Source organism: Bacillus rossius, chromosome 1 (assembly GCF_032445375.1).
Source record: "Bacillus rossius redtenbacheri isolate Brsri chromosome 1, Brsri_v3, whole genome shotgun sequence".
NCBI lineage: Eukaryota > Metazoa > Arthropoda > Insecta > Phasmatodea > Bacillidae > Bacillus > Bacillus rossius.
In genome coordinates, this window is record NC_086330.1 from 241,096,235 (window position 1) to 241,108,554 (window position 12,320).

Genomic DNA, 12,320 nt, shown 5'->3' on the forward strand with positions numbered 1-12,320 from the left:
CAATACGACACAGCCTTCTATATATTGCAAATTTAAAAAATCGAACATGGTTTTCGGAAAGTCGTATTGAAGACGATCGACTTAACAAGGCGCTGGACCATCCGTTGGTCCGTAAAAAGCTAAAGCTTGGCAAGGTTTTGACAGACGGATGGATGGAATTTTTCGGGCCATCTGATTGGCTGCAGGTCACGTGATTGACGGACGTACGGGTGACGGACGGATGAAACGGGTGATTGGGAGTCCAGCTTTAATTTACGAAATTAAACTGACAGATGATAAGATGCCTTGTTGATTTTTAACACACATCCTGTACATGGTCCTGTTATCGGCTGGATCTCTTTGGGAAATGTAGAATGAATCTTATATGCTGGCATTCTGCACACTTGCGGTAATTCAGATCGAATGAGGGTTGCAGGTCACCTGAACACTGATACATGGCAGACGAGTCCAGGTGCGGGTCCAGGAGGGGGGGATCCCCCCCCCCCCCCCAGCCCTTCCTTCACCCAGGGAAGCAAAATCGATGATGTAGCCAAATACATAAAGACCCGCGCAATGTCTTACATGAAACCGAAATATTGATAGCTGTGTGCCACATTGACACAGAGTAACTTCACTCTAGGCATGTTTCCTTCATCCTTCAACTTTTCAGATGTCCTGAGATCAAGGGAAAAGCGTGGCTTGGAATGTTGGAAGGGGGTGGCGGGCGACAAGCTAGGCTGTCCCGTTACCAGAGTGGAGGGTGGAGTGAGGAGAGTTTTAGTGCGACCACAACCAAAATCCCCCCCCCCTTCCCACAAACTATAGGCCACGCCAACAGACGAATGTCTTGCCATCTCGTCAGTAACCTACTGTATAGTCAGTGAACGGACAGTGTTCAGTGAAAGTGTCCAGTGGTGTAAGTGTCGCTGTCGGTTATTCATTATACGTGTATCTGTCTGATCATAATACTTTCATGAGAAGTTATTTGCCAACAATACATTATGGTAAGTCTTCCCTTCCAGGTTTATTTGATCAAATGTTTTTTTATGTGCCAAAGAATTTGGAACTGTCGTTAATTTATTACAATTATTATATTATTATATTCATGTTGCATCGCAGCACAAAAACTGTGCGCGCATCTGACAAGCTTGCTCCATGCATGCAATATCCCTCACATCATGTGTGTGAACGAAGCACAGAAACAAACAGTGTGTGCATGCTCTGTTTGATAAACAAATATAATCCTTCGTAGCTTTTAAGTACGTAAATTCCTCAATATTCGTGTTTCGCTTAAGGCCATGATCTGTTTATACTTTTTGCGGTTATTATTTTTTAAAGCCTAAACTAGAACAGATTTCAAAAATCTGCTTGGCAGTTTATCTTTCAAATGTTTTCTTGTATTTAATGCAGTTTTTCAAGATCAAAATCTGTATGTTTTCTCCTTGATTATGTAATTAATTAAAATTTAGTTGATAACAAATAGCTAAAACCATAATATTTCATGTCTTGAGAAAAAAAATTAAGCAACATGAAAACTGTTTCAACAATACAGCCAAACGGCTTTTTAATATCTGCTGTTGTATATTATTTAATACATAATTATTGCAAAACATTTTTAATGTGTTATTTCTTGTTTTGACGTAAGTTAATATTATGTTCTGCATTTGTAATGCAAGGATTATTATTAATTCAGGCTGTGCTACGTTTACCGGGTTGTCTCGTCTAAAGTCCCATCTTAACTTCAATGCATTCAACGAATCAGCAGATATGCTCACCTCTCCGCATGTGACATGACTGGCACCCAGTGTGCGCCTTATTCGTGTGTGGCTGGCAGTGTGTGTGTGAGCTCTACGGTAGACAAGCTTCCACATCTTGCGCGCCGCCATGTTGCCATATGTACGCGCCGTTGGACAAATAATTTTTTAAAAATGTAGCGCAGGGCACAACGTTGTTTACAGTAGACTATTCTTTACATGTTATTAATGTCTTATTTTCTCAATTTTGGCTCTACAAATACTCTCTTTGAATCTTAATAGTAATGGGTAATATCATGAGTTTGGGTGCCAAAATCACTGTTCCATTGACAGTAAAACTTTATAAATTCGCTTATCCATGTTTCACAAACAGATTCGCTTATTCGTGTTTTCCCCCAATTAACATAGTTAATCGGGAGTAATGTATTGGTCTGTTGCATTGTACGGCAAAAGTAATACATTACTTAGATTACTTACTGTTGTATACACATGGCACAATAATTATTATATGTTTGGTTGTCTAGACTCTAGCCTGTACTGTTTATCGCTAGCAAGTTGTTTAATATACCAAACAATTTGGTGTTCACGATTGTTTGCTTTGTTCTTTTCTATTATAAATAGCACAAAGACTGTTACCTATGTTTTCAGGCTAGTTCGTCTGCTGGATCTAAGAAAAGAATAGGAGCCACAAAAACTATCGACAGTTTTTTTGGGCCCCCTAAGCCTAAGAAAACACTTGGTCCATTGGTTCTACCATCAGAATCAGCTACAATCTTTAAATGCTTCGTTGACGATGCTGAAGCTACCACCCCTTTAAAGCCATCAGATGTATCTACAGAGCCTTTTATTTCATATAGTAGTCTCGAAGTCGAAGGCACCGATAGTTCTGACTGCTGCCCAACTTCATATCCTGTTCCCAGTGGAAGTTTTCATAAATCTATTTATTGTACATCTGTACCTACAGGAAGCAAAGTAGATGATGGCATGGTAAACTATGACATTGGTAATTGCGTTGGTGTTAAAATTTATGACTTTACGAAAAGACAACTTCTACTTAATCATTGGACACTGCCGTCCGCCGCGGTCTCGTGTTCGAGATCGGGCGCAGGTCCTAGCGAGGTGGCTGGCTTTCTTAGAGGTTTCTGTTCCGGGAGGGCGCCAGGCTAGCTTGGTGTATAACCGTGTGATGGTCGTGGGTTCGTTGCCCCAGCGTGGTCCGCTAGAACCGTCGTCGGTGATGGAATTTGTTTCCTGATTAGATTGGGTTGTTTATGTTAATTTACATACACTGTTCTGGTTGTTCTACGGGTCGCACGTCACGCACGGGAGGTGCGGGGTGGACTTTTATTGTTCACGATTGACACTGGTTCATTACATTGGGCGCGAGGTTTACTCGGCTGTACATGACTGCCAATGAGGCGTCGGAACACGTAGAAGTTTTGATTACACTATTATTACAATTACACTTGATAAAACGGCACTCTGTGGTGCTTTTACGTACACGATTACACTGCACACGTTATCTGAGAGGGACACCTGCGTGCCTCTACGTGCGTTTACTTAAGTCCTCACGCCAGTTGCCGTCGAGGGAGAGCGTTCGATTAGCATCGGCTAACCTCGTAATCTGTAACTTGCGACGCGCGGGTCCACCTGTGCGGACCGCGGCTCGCTACTAAATTAAAAATACGTTTGAGCTTGAATGTAGCCTGTGCCTGTGCACTGGGCGATTAAATAAAGTTCTGGGGTGGCGGGAGACGGCCCGTACCATATACTGCACGGCCCCACGTAATGCTTTGTGTGGGGCGTGTTAAATTAACGCGGCTGGGTTAGGCCCTACACCGGAAAAGGACCGGGCGCACACGGGGAGTATTAAAAAAAGGTTTTGGTTGTGACTATAATTACCAGATGGACGTTCGGTGAAACAAAGAGATGCTGGCTCCCCGTGGGACGTGCGTCCGTCCCGGTCCGCGAGTCGCGCTGTACTGGCGTGCAGCCCTGGCGCGAGGGGAGGGGTGAGCTCCCGGTCGCGCCAGAGTTTCTAAAGTTCCGTTATTCGTAAAAATCTATATAATTAACTAATTTTAAGTGGCTCTAAATTCACATAATAAAACTTAATGATTAACTTAATCTCTATATATGTTTTAGAATTGACATTTAATAAGTTTGTCTAAAATAAGTTTGAATATTAGAGTCAAGCTGGAGACTGTCTGTTTCTTGAAAACTACTCCAGTGGCGAACGATAATGCTAATTTGGGGTGGTTTGAATTACGTCACACGTTTCACTACTGAATTTAGGCTGAAGGCCGCAAGGGTTGCACTCACAGCTGTTTTAGTAGAAAACTACACGTGAGTGACCCGGGCACTCCTACGTCGCACTTTATTAATTAGGGGCTTTTGTTTGTTTTTGAATACGTTATTATTGCGTGGGGAATTTTGTAGGCACGGTGAGTGCATTGCATGCGTAATTAAAAATGGTTCGCTATTCTCTACCTTGGGCTGCGGTCCACTCACTTGACTCGGGTGGGCCATGGCTAGGGGTGCTTTCCGTTAGCGGAGCCGAGTACTGGCGGGTGCAGGTCGGGCTTTGGGGTGGCCTTCGGCCGTACGATGTCAACACCTCCCAAAAATTACATTATTCCTTTCTCGGAGCACAACAAAATGGACAAACTTCAGAGAAGATTTGCAGGGTAGAAACACCTCGACAACAATCCCAGGCTTGTATTTTCTGATGTCCAAAAAGGTTATTACTGCAAATGTTGTCCTTTGTTTATCACGAGCAATATAGGTGGCTTCGACAAAACTGTTCAACTAAAAACCATGGTGACTCAGCCTCTCAAGATCTTTGCCAAAATCTTAGGAAAGGTTGGTGTTCTGGAGTCCCACAAAATAAATGAATACCACATTTTGGCTGTTGAGTCTGGAAAATCCTGAAAAAAATGTGGCAAAACAGATCAACAGTCACCGCCTAAAAAAAATTGAAGAAAACCATCGTAGATTATTACCTATAATTGACACTTTTATCTTTCTTGGGAGGCAAAATATTGCATTCAGAGGATATTGTAATGACGGTTTAATAACAGAGAGTATTACTGCATATGAAGGTAACTTATGCGCCCTTCTTCGATACCGTATCCAGTGTGGTGACAATGAACTAAAAGACCATCTACAAACAGCATCATCTAGAGCAACTTTTATCAGCAAAACCACACAAAATGAGTTGATTGGTAGTTGTGGGGAAGAGATTATTTCACAAATTATCAAACGTGTGCAGGATTCCAAATTTTATAGCATCATGTTCGACGAAACTACTGATGCTTCACATAAGTCCCAGTTAACACTTGTTTTGAGGTATGTACACAAAGATTCAGTGCACGAAGATTTTTTACAATTTTTAAATGTTCGACAATTTGTGAACAGTGAGGACAAGGACCAAGATGAAGTATATGAACCAACTGTAAGTGGCAAAGATATTGGGCAAGTAGTACTTTCGGCTCTAAAGCATCACTGTCTTGACCTAAGCCACTGTGTTGGCATATCCACAGTTGGGTGCAGTGCCATGGTGTCAGAAATTCGTGGTGCTGTGGCTGAAGTCAGGCGAGAAGCTGTGAATGCTGTTCACTGTCCATGTCACAATCATGCTCTTAATTTTTGTAAAACCCACAACATTGCTTATAATAAGAGTTTTGATTTAAAAGACAGTCACGAAGCAGACAAAATACTTTCACAAGCTGCGGATAATTTGTACAAGGCAGGAGATACTAAACTAGGCGAGAAGCTAGCTTAATTTGAAATTTCAAAAATCATGAATTCAAAGGTAAAACTAGGAATGGGACTTAAGAGAAAACATAAAATCCAGAAAACTATAAAGAAACGAGTCAAGAAAGGTCGATTCCTACAACATATTCCTGCTATAGCTGCACTAGCCGGAATAATAGGTGCAGGAAGTGGTGTAGTTAGAGCAATTAATTCGGCAAAGACCAATAAAAAAACTTAGAAGAAGCGAGACGTCACAACGAGAAAATGGAGGCGCTAGCTATAGGTTAAAAAAACGGAAAAGGTATGTTTCTACACCCATATTAGGCAAAAGGGGGTGGAAAAAAAAAAAAAGCCATCTGAAAAACAAGCAGCAATAAATTCAATACAGTCTAGAGCATTATCAAACACGGAATTAATAAAATATGCTCATAAACTAAAAATAAAGAACTTTAGAGGTGTGTTTATGAGAGACGGATTTCCAGAAAAGCCTAGTTAACGAAGCTTCAATTATTGTTAATTTAGACAGTAAAAGTAACAGTGGTACTCAGTGGACAGCATATGTGAAACGAGGAAAAATTGTAATTTACTTTGATAGTTTCGGGGATTTAAAGCCTCCAAGAGAACTAGTAATTTATTTAAAATGTGTTATAATTTCATACAATTACAATAGGGAACGAAATTTTAACTCTCAAGAATGTGGAAAACTATGTTTAATTTTTCTGTCGAAATATTCGTGTAATATTTCTACAAGCAGTCTGTTGACTGATTGTCATGCCAGTGTGTTGACACAAAACTTGCTATGAAGCATTTGTGCGACTAATGACATTCTGTCTCCAGTTCGGACACGCATTCCTCAGTAGGTAGCGAAGCACGGCCTTTATTTCCAAACAAGCTGTGTCATTTTGTACAGCTTGAAATACTACAGGGGTGCCCACAAGGGGGGGGGTAACGACGCAGACTGCGTCATTAAAATTTCAGGGGGGGGGGGGTGGTTAAAAGACAAGAAAAATGTATATATTATTTACATAAATATAGCTTCTAATGTGAAAATACATTTCTGGTGCTTTGATAATTGAAAGGGATCTTGTAAATCAAATTGGCAACCCCGCACTTTCCTCAACAAAAGCAGTTATCTGTCGGTTCAGGATGGAAATATTACCTGATATGACCAAAATTATTATTAGAAAATCAGTTTAAATTAATGCAAAATGTGATAAAATATAATACTAAAAAAGTATAATATTATAAAATAATTGAGTAAATCATTGAGAAAATGGCATAAAAAATTTCGGGGTTGGGGGGGGGCCATCATTAGGTTAGGGGGGGGGGGTGTGTGAGTCATAGTGTTTGGGGGGGGAGGGTGGGCACCTCTGAATACTCCTCTGAATATTAACATCTAGTTTAACGACATTCTGCCTCCCTCGCATTTTGTAGGCACATTCCACATCGGTGACTCACAAGAAACGTGGACTTTTGTTTCCTAACGAGGGATATCTCTTTGGCTAACATGAAACACTATGTGCTTAACGACGTTATGTCCTCGCAGTTTGGAAGCACATTCCGCACCAGAGACACAAACACCAGTAGCTGCTGATTTATTTCTGAAATATCTGTAGCACTTGTAAAGTACAAAATAAATATATTCTAGACAAAATTTCACGTAAAAAAGTATATAAACTACAACATACGAATTTTAGCAGTTAGTTGTAAAAATGAGTACGGTATTACTAAAATATTGTCAGGTGCGAGCAGCGAATTAACTTCCGTATTTTTTCCACCAATACAGTTAAAAGGAAATTGGTCTGTTGCACTTACAGATTTACAAACTTTTAATTGTATAGCTAATGTTGACGAAACTAATAATGTTTTCAGATACAAAAGGCCTAACGAAAAAAAAATTCAAATAGATAAAAATACCGATTGGATGTTACGAAATAACCGATATCGAGGATTATTTAAAGAATATTTTACAACCGAATGAAACAATAATTCTTACAGGGAATATAAATACCATGAAAAGTATTTTATTTAGCGGTTGGGATATAGATTTTAAAGGTGACAGTAGCATATGATCATTATTAGGTTTTGAGCATAGAGTATATGAGTCGGGGAAAGTTCACGAATCTGTTAAGTCGATAAATATTTTACCGATAAATGTAGTTCGTGTGAATTGTAATTTGGTAGGATCTTCATTGTTAAATGGTAAACCGACTACAACAATACATGAGTTCGGAATAAATGTTCCTCCAAGTTATCGCCTGATTGAAATACCAAAAACAGCAATCTATAATCCTGTTATATTAAAATCAGTTAGTGAAATAACAGTTCAACTTGGAGATCAAAACGGGGAGCTAGTTAATTTTAGTGGAGAAGAAATTACTTTGAGATTGCACTTGAAGAAAGATGGGAATTAATTTTAACAGAATGTATAAAAGCAAGCACATAACTAAAAAATTGTTAGTTTGCGAAAGGTCAAAGGGTTAACAACTACTAATCAGACTTTTTTTTTACGTAGCCTAGGATATAAAGTAAGAAAGTATGGAGTCAGAAATCCTTAATCTTAATGAGGGAGTTAGCTTTGATGATTCAATCACAAAGTCGGAGATACATAGCTACTCTCCTTATTTTTCAGGTCCGTACTTACAATCTTCCGAAGTTATTATAACTATTCAGAATGAAGATGTGTATACTCTTCCGAGTCAGTCTTTCATACGAATAAGAAGCGTGCTTTTAAAAAATAATGGTCAACCCCCGACAACAACACGAATTATTCGAAATGGTGTTCTACACTTATTTTCTAGAATATCATACAACTTAAATGGAATCGAACTGGACTGTTAGAGATCCCGGAATTACATGTACTATAAATAATTATTTAAATCTTACGAGGAATGAATTACCTGTAGCGAAGATGGCCGGTTGGTGTATCGAAGAAAATTTTAAGTAGAGGAGAAGGTGGTAATATGGACCCCGCTGATTTTATGGACCCCCTCAATTTCCAAGCAGTGACGTGCTGCACGCTTTTGGTCATTGCATGAACTATCTCTTTATGAAGTGCCAACAGCAGGTAGATGTCGCAGCAAAGTGTCGCCAGTATTCTCCATCTTAAAAAGCCGGAGTTTCCTATATTGTTCTACTCGTGCCACTACAATATTTAGTTGTATCTTTGATATTACTCCGTTGCAAGGCTGTTCTGTTTAGATGTAACAGACCCCGGTAAAATTTAAGAAATTCCGTCCAAATACTAGTAATAACAACGTTTTCACGTTTATGCTGGTAATATGAAATAGAAAATCTATGTTTTAGAATTTGAATACTTTATAGCTGAGTCAAGTTATTTAGAATTTTTATATGGGAAAGATTTCCAATCTTATTGTTAGAGGAGAGTTCATATATCTCATTCGTATTTCATGAAGGCTAGCGTATGAATAGTTTGTATGCATGGGTGTTCAGGAACTGTGAGGAATATATGTAAGCAGAAAGTTATGAAAGTTGTGAATTTCAATGCTTCGTAGTCAAAATAATGCGCCTGTACCTTTTTAGTAATTTTCTTTCTCTTAATTGTTTTCATTGTTAAGGACCAACTTGTACTGTTTATTTCTGTATACCGGTTATCTTGTAGTTTAAAGTTCATAAATAAGTTTATATTTGCTTTTTCTTAAGAAAGTGATAGTTGTTTTGAGATTAAGAAGTAGAAAATGAGATATGTTTTATGTCATTGTGTTCAAAATGGCGGAGATCGTATTTAAGTAGAAACTTTAGGTTTCTTATTTCGAATCCATTTGTGCCCATTTGTCGTCTCCTGGTTATCCTTAAAAGGTTCAGGAACTCCTTTGAATTAAGTAGTACTGATACGACTCCTTGTAAAGTGATATATTTATTGTGCGTATCGTTGTTGTGCTTTCCTTCTCGGTTGTAGGAGCCTGCTCTTTGTGTAGTGGTTTCAGTGGGGTATTCTTTTACAGTTTTTGTTTCAGACCTATGTCTGGAGCAGGATCGAGTGGTACAGGGCGGGGTCGTGGTACTGCATCTCTTGCAGATACCAAGACTGAGAACAAAGACTCTAAACCCAATCACAAAATGTCAAAGGCACTGAGTACTTCTGCTAAAAGGTATGTTTTAGATTATATTTGGTAAAAATGTGACTGTTAAGGCTGTATTAAAATTCAAATATGGATTTGTGTACTGGCTAACTTGCGTACTTTACTTGCCCTTGTGGAATACTTAAAGAACCCGCATGGGTTCAGAGTTTGACCTCTTCACACAGTGGTAGCAAGCATACAGACGGAATGATGTTTGCTGTTTTAATGTAGTAAGTCGAAAGATCCTGTATATATCAAAAATATCACAATACAAACAATGTTGGGAAGAAAAAAATACATTAACGGTTTTGGTAAATAAGTAGTTGAGCGGTATTTGCGAAAAAAAAATGTTAAAAATCCGAAAATACATTTATTAGACGCTCTACAACTTCCTGTTTTCATTAAAAGCGGCGGAGGTAAGAAATTCCAAATACTTTAGGAGATATCGAATTTTTAAATTTCATCATATGTAGTTGAGCGGTATTTGCGGGAAAAAAAATGTTAAAAGTCCTAAAATGCCTTTATTAGATGCTCTTCAACTTCCTCTTTTCATTAAAAGTGGCGGAGATAAGAAATTCACAAATACTTTAGGAGATATCGCCGTTCTTATTTTGCATACAAAACCTGTGTTTATCATTCGACCGTCGCCATTTTTTTATTTTGCAGTGTGTTTGTGAATGCCTAATTAATAAAAATGGTCGATTAGGTCAGGTTAGTTACATTATAAATACTTTGAAACTAAGCGTACATTAAAAATAATATGAAATTATATCAATGGTTCTTTAGTTTTAAAGTATTCATAATGTAACTGACCTGACATAACAAACCGGGACAAAGGATGAACAGTAACAACTCACGTAAAATTTTTTTTGTTACTTATTACTTGCGCAACAATAAAAAATAAAACTTTAAAATTAGAAACTTTAAAAACTCGCCTAAGTTGGAGGCGGTAATTAAACACTGTTTTAAAACAATAAATGAACTAAATAATCACGTATTGGTTCATTTGAATTCTGGCCTATCACAATCAATCACGTGACATCATTATCCTTTAAAAAAATAGATACTCGTAAACAAGAAACAATGCGGAATTCCACATGAATGCACTGGTATAATTGTGATGAAATTTAAAAATTCGATATCTCCTAAAGTATTTAGAATTTCTTATCTCTGCCGCTTTTAATGAAAAAAGGAAGTTGAAGAGCATCTACTAAAGGTATTTTCGGATTTTTAACATTTTTTTTCGCAAATACCGCTCAACTACATATGATGAAATTTAAAAATTCGATATCTCCTAAAGTATTTGGAATTTCTTACCTCCGCCGCTTTTAATGAAAAGAGGAAGTTAAAGAGCATAGAATAAAAGTATTTTCGGATTTTTAACATTTTTTTTACAAATACCGCCCAACTACATATTTACCACGGTTTTATATTTGATATGATACAATCATAATTTGTTGTGACATCACAATTTTTATCAGTCCAGGATCTTTTGATGTTATAAATTACAAAACAAACCATCATCTACCACCAGATCAATGCATATACGATTATGCCATCAGGATGAAGGGCTTAATTTGGATACATGAATCGAAACTTTTAACCCAACACAAATCTTATTAGAAAAATCATATTTAACTGAAATGAGTAATTTCTAACATTTTATTAGTGTTATAAGAATTTACAGAAATTTGCTTTCATTCTACCTTTGTTTCAGATACAATCAGAATGTCAATGTATTTGTTGTACCTACCTTATAAACATGTTTATTTTTTTAATACCTGTCAGATATAAAGTGAAAATAATTTAAGATGACTTTAAATTAAGTACTTAAGTTAAATATTATATCAAATGGGTATAAACTAAAAAACATTTTTTTCAAAATGACTGTTTTTTTCTCGAAGTACATGAGAAGTACATAGATTCATTTACTAGCGTACCTGCATACTTCACGTGCAGTTTGGACACCTGGTGATGTCATGTCCAGAGACTTGTATGTAAAAGTATGCACTAGGCAAATTTTAACACTCCATAAACTATTACTGAACTGTACTTAGTACATGTTTGGAGGCTTCCAAAATATTATGTTTTTTTAATACTACAATTAATGCTCAGGTTGTACTTGGACAATATTTCTCACGCCAACAATAATGTTAATTTAAACAAATGATCTCTTCCTTTATAGTACTTATATTAATTTAACTTTATGCTTAGTGGAAGAATCACATCAATAAAACAGTAATGTATAATAGAATATATAAAAATGTAAGAAACTAGAAAAAAGACCATAAATTAAAATTTATTAGATTAACTGTTTTTCCAGGGGAGAAATTTTCAAAATATGTAGTATTTTTGAGGGTTACAGATATTCCTTTATTTCCCCTGAAAACAGCATTTTCAAATTTCTTCTGGGTTAAAGAAACTGGCAAGTGAGCAGGGTTGTCACCACTCACCACCTCCGGCTAGCTCAAATTAGGTGATGAGTGGAACATACAGGTTAAAAGCAGGTCACAAAGAAAGAAGAAATTTATAAACAATGTTCGATGTATTACCTGGTTTTAATTATTCATGGAAAAATCACACCATATTCCATACAATAGAGCACACCAAAAAAAAACTACGTCTATAAAAGAATAAAACAGGAGCCATTGCCCGGCCACTGCCTGCTAGGCTAGCTATGTTAATGAAATAAATTCACTGTACTAAAGATACCCACTTTTTTTTTTAAAGATTTTTGAAACATTCACAC

At 37.3% G+C, this 12,320-nt stretch overlaps 1 protein-coding gene across 6 annotated transcripts in view; it reads left to right on the forward strand.

Moving 5' to 3' along the window:
• Window positions 1-8,656: 8,656 nt before the first annotated feature.
• LOC134527414 (ubiquitin-conjugating enzyme E2-24 kDa) overlaps window positions 8,657-12,320 on the forward strand; it is a 29,645-nt gene continuing 25,981 nt past the window's right edge. Inside the window, exons 1-2 of one of the 6 annotated variants that reach the window (XM_063360084.1) lie at window positions 8,657-8,765; window positions 9,455-9,601. In XM_063360084.1, the coding sequence (XP_063216154.1) occupies window positions 9,471-9,601 (131 nt within the window). In that variant the 5' untranslated portion in view covers window positions 8,657-8,765; window positions 9,455-9,470. Of the gene's footprint in view, window positions 8,766-8,825; window positions 8,961-9,182; window positions 9,372-9,454; window positions 9,602-12,320 lie in introns of those variants that run through there. The other 5 variants (XM_063360083.1, XM_063360082.1, XM_063360080.1 and 2 more) reach the window with 5 other exon arrangements.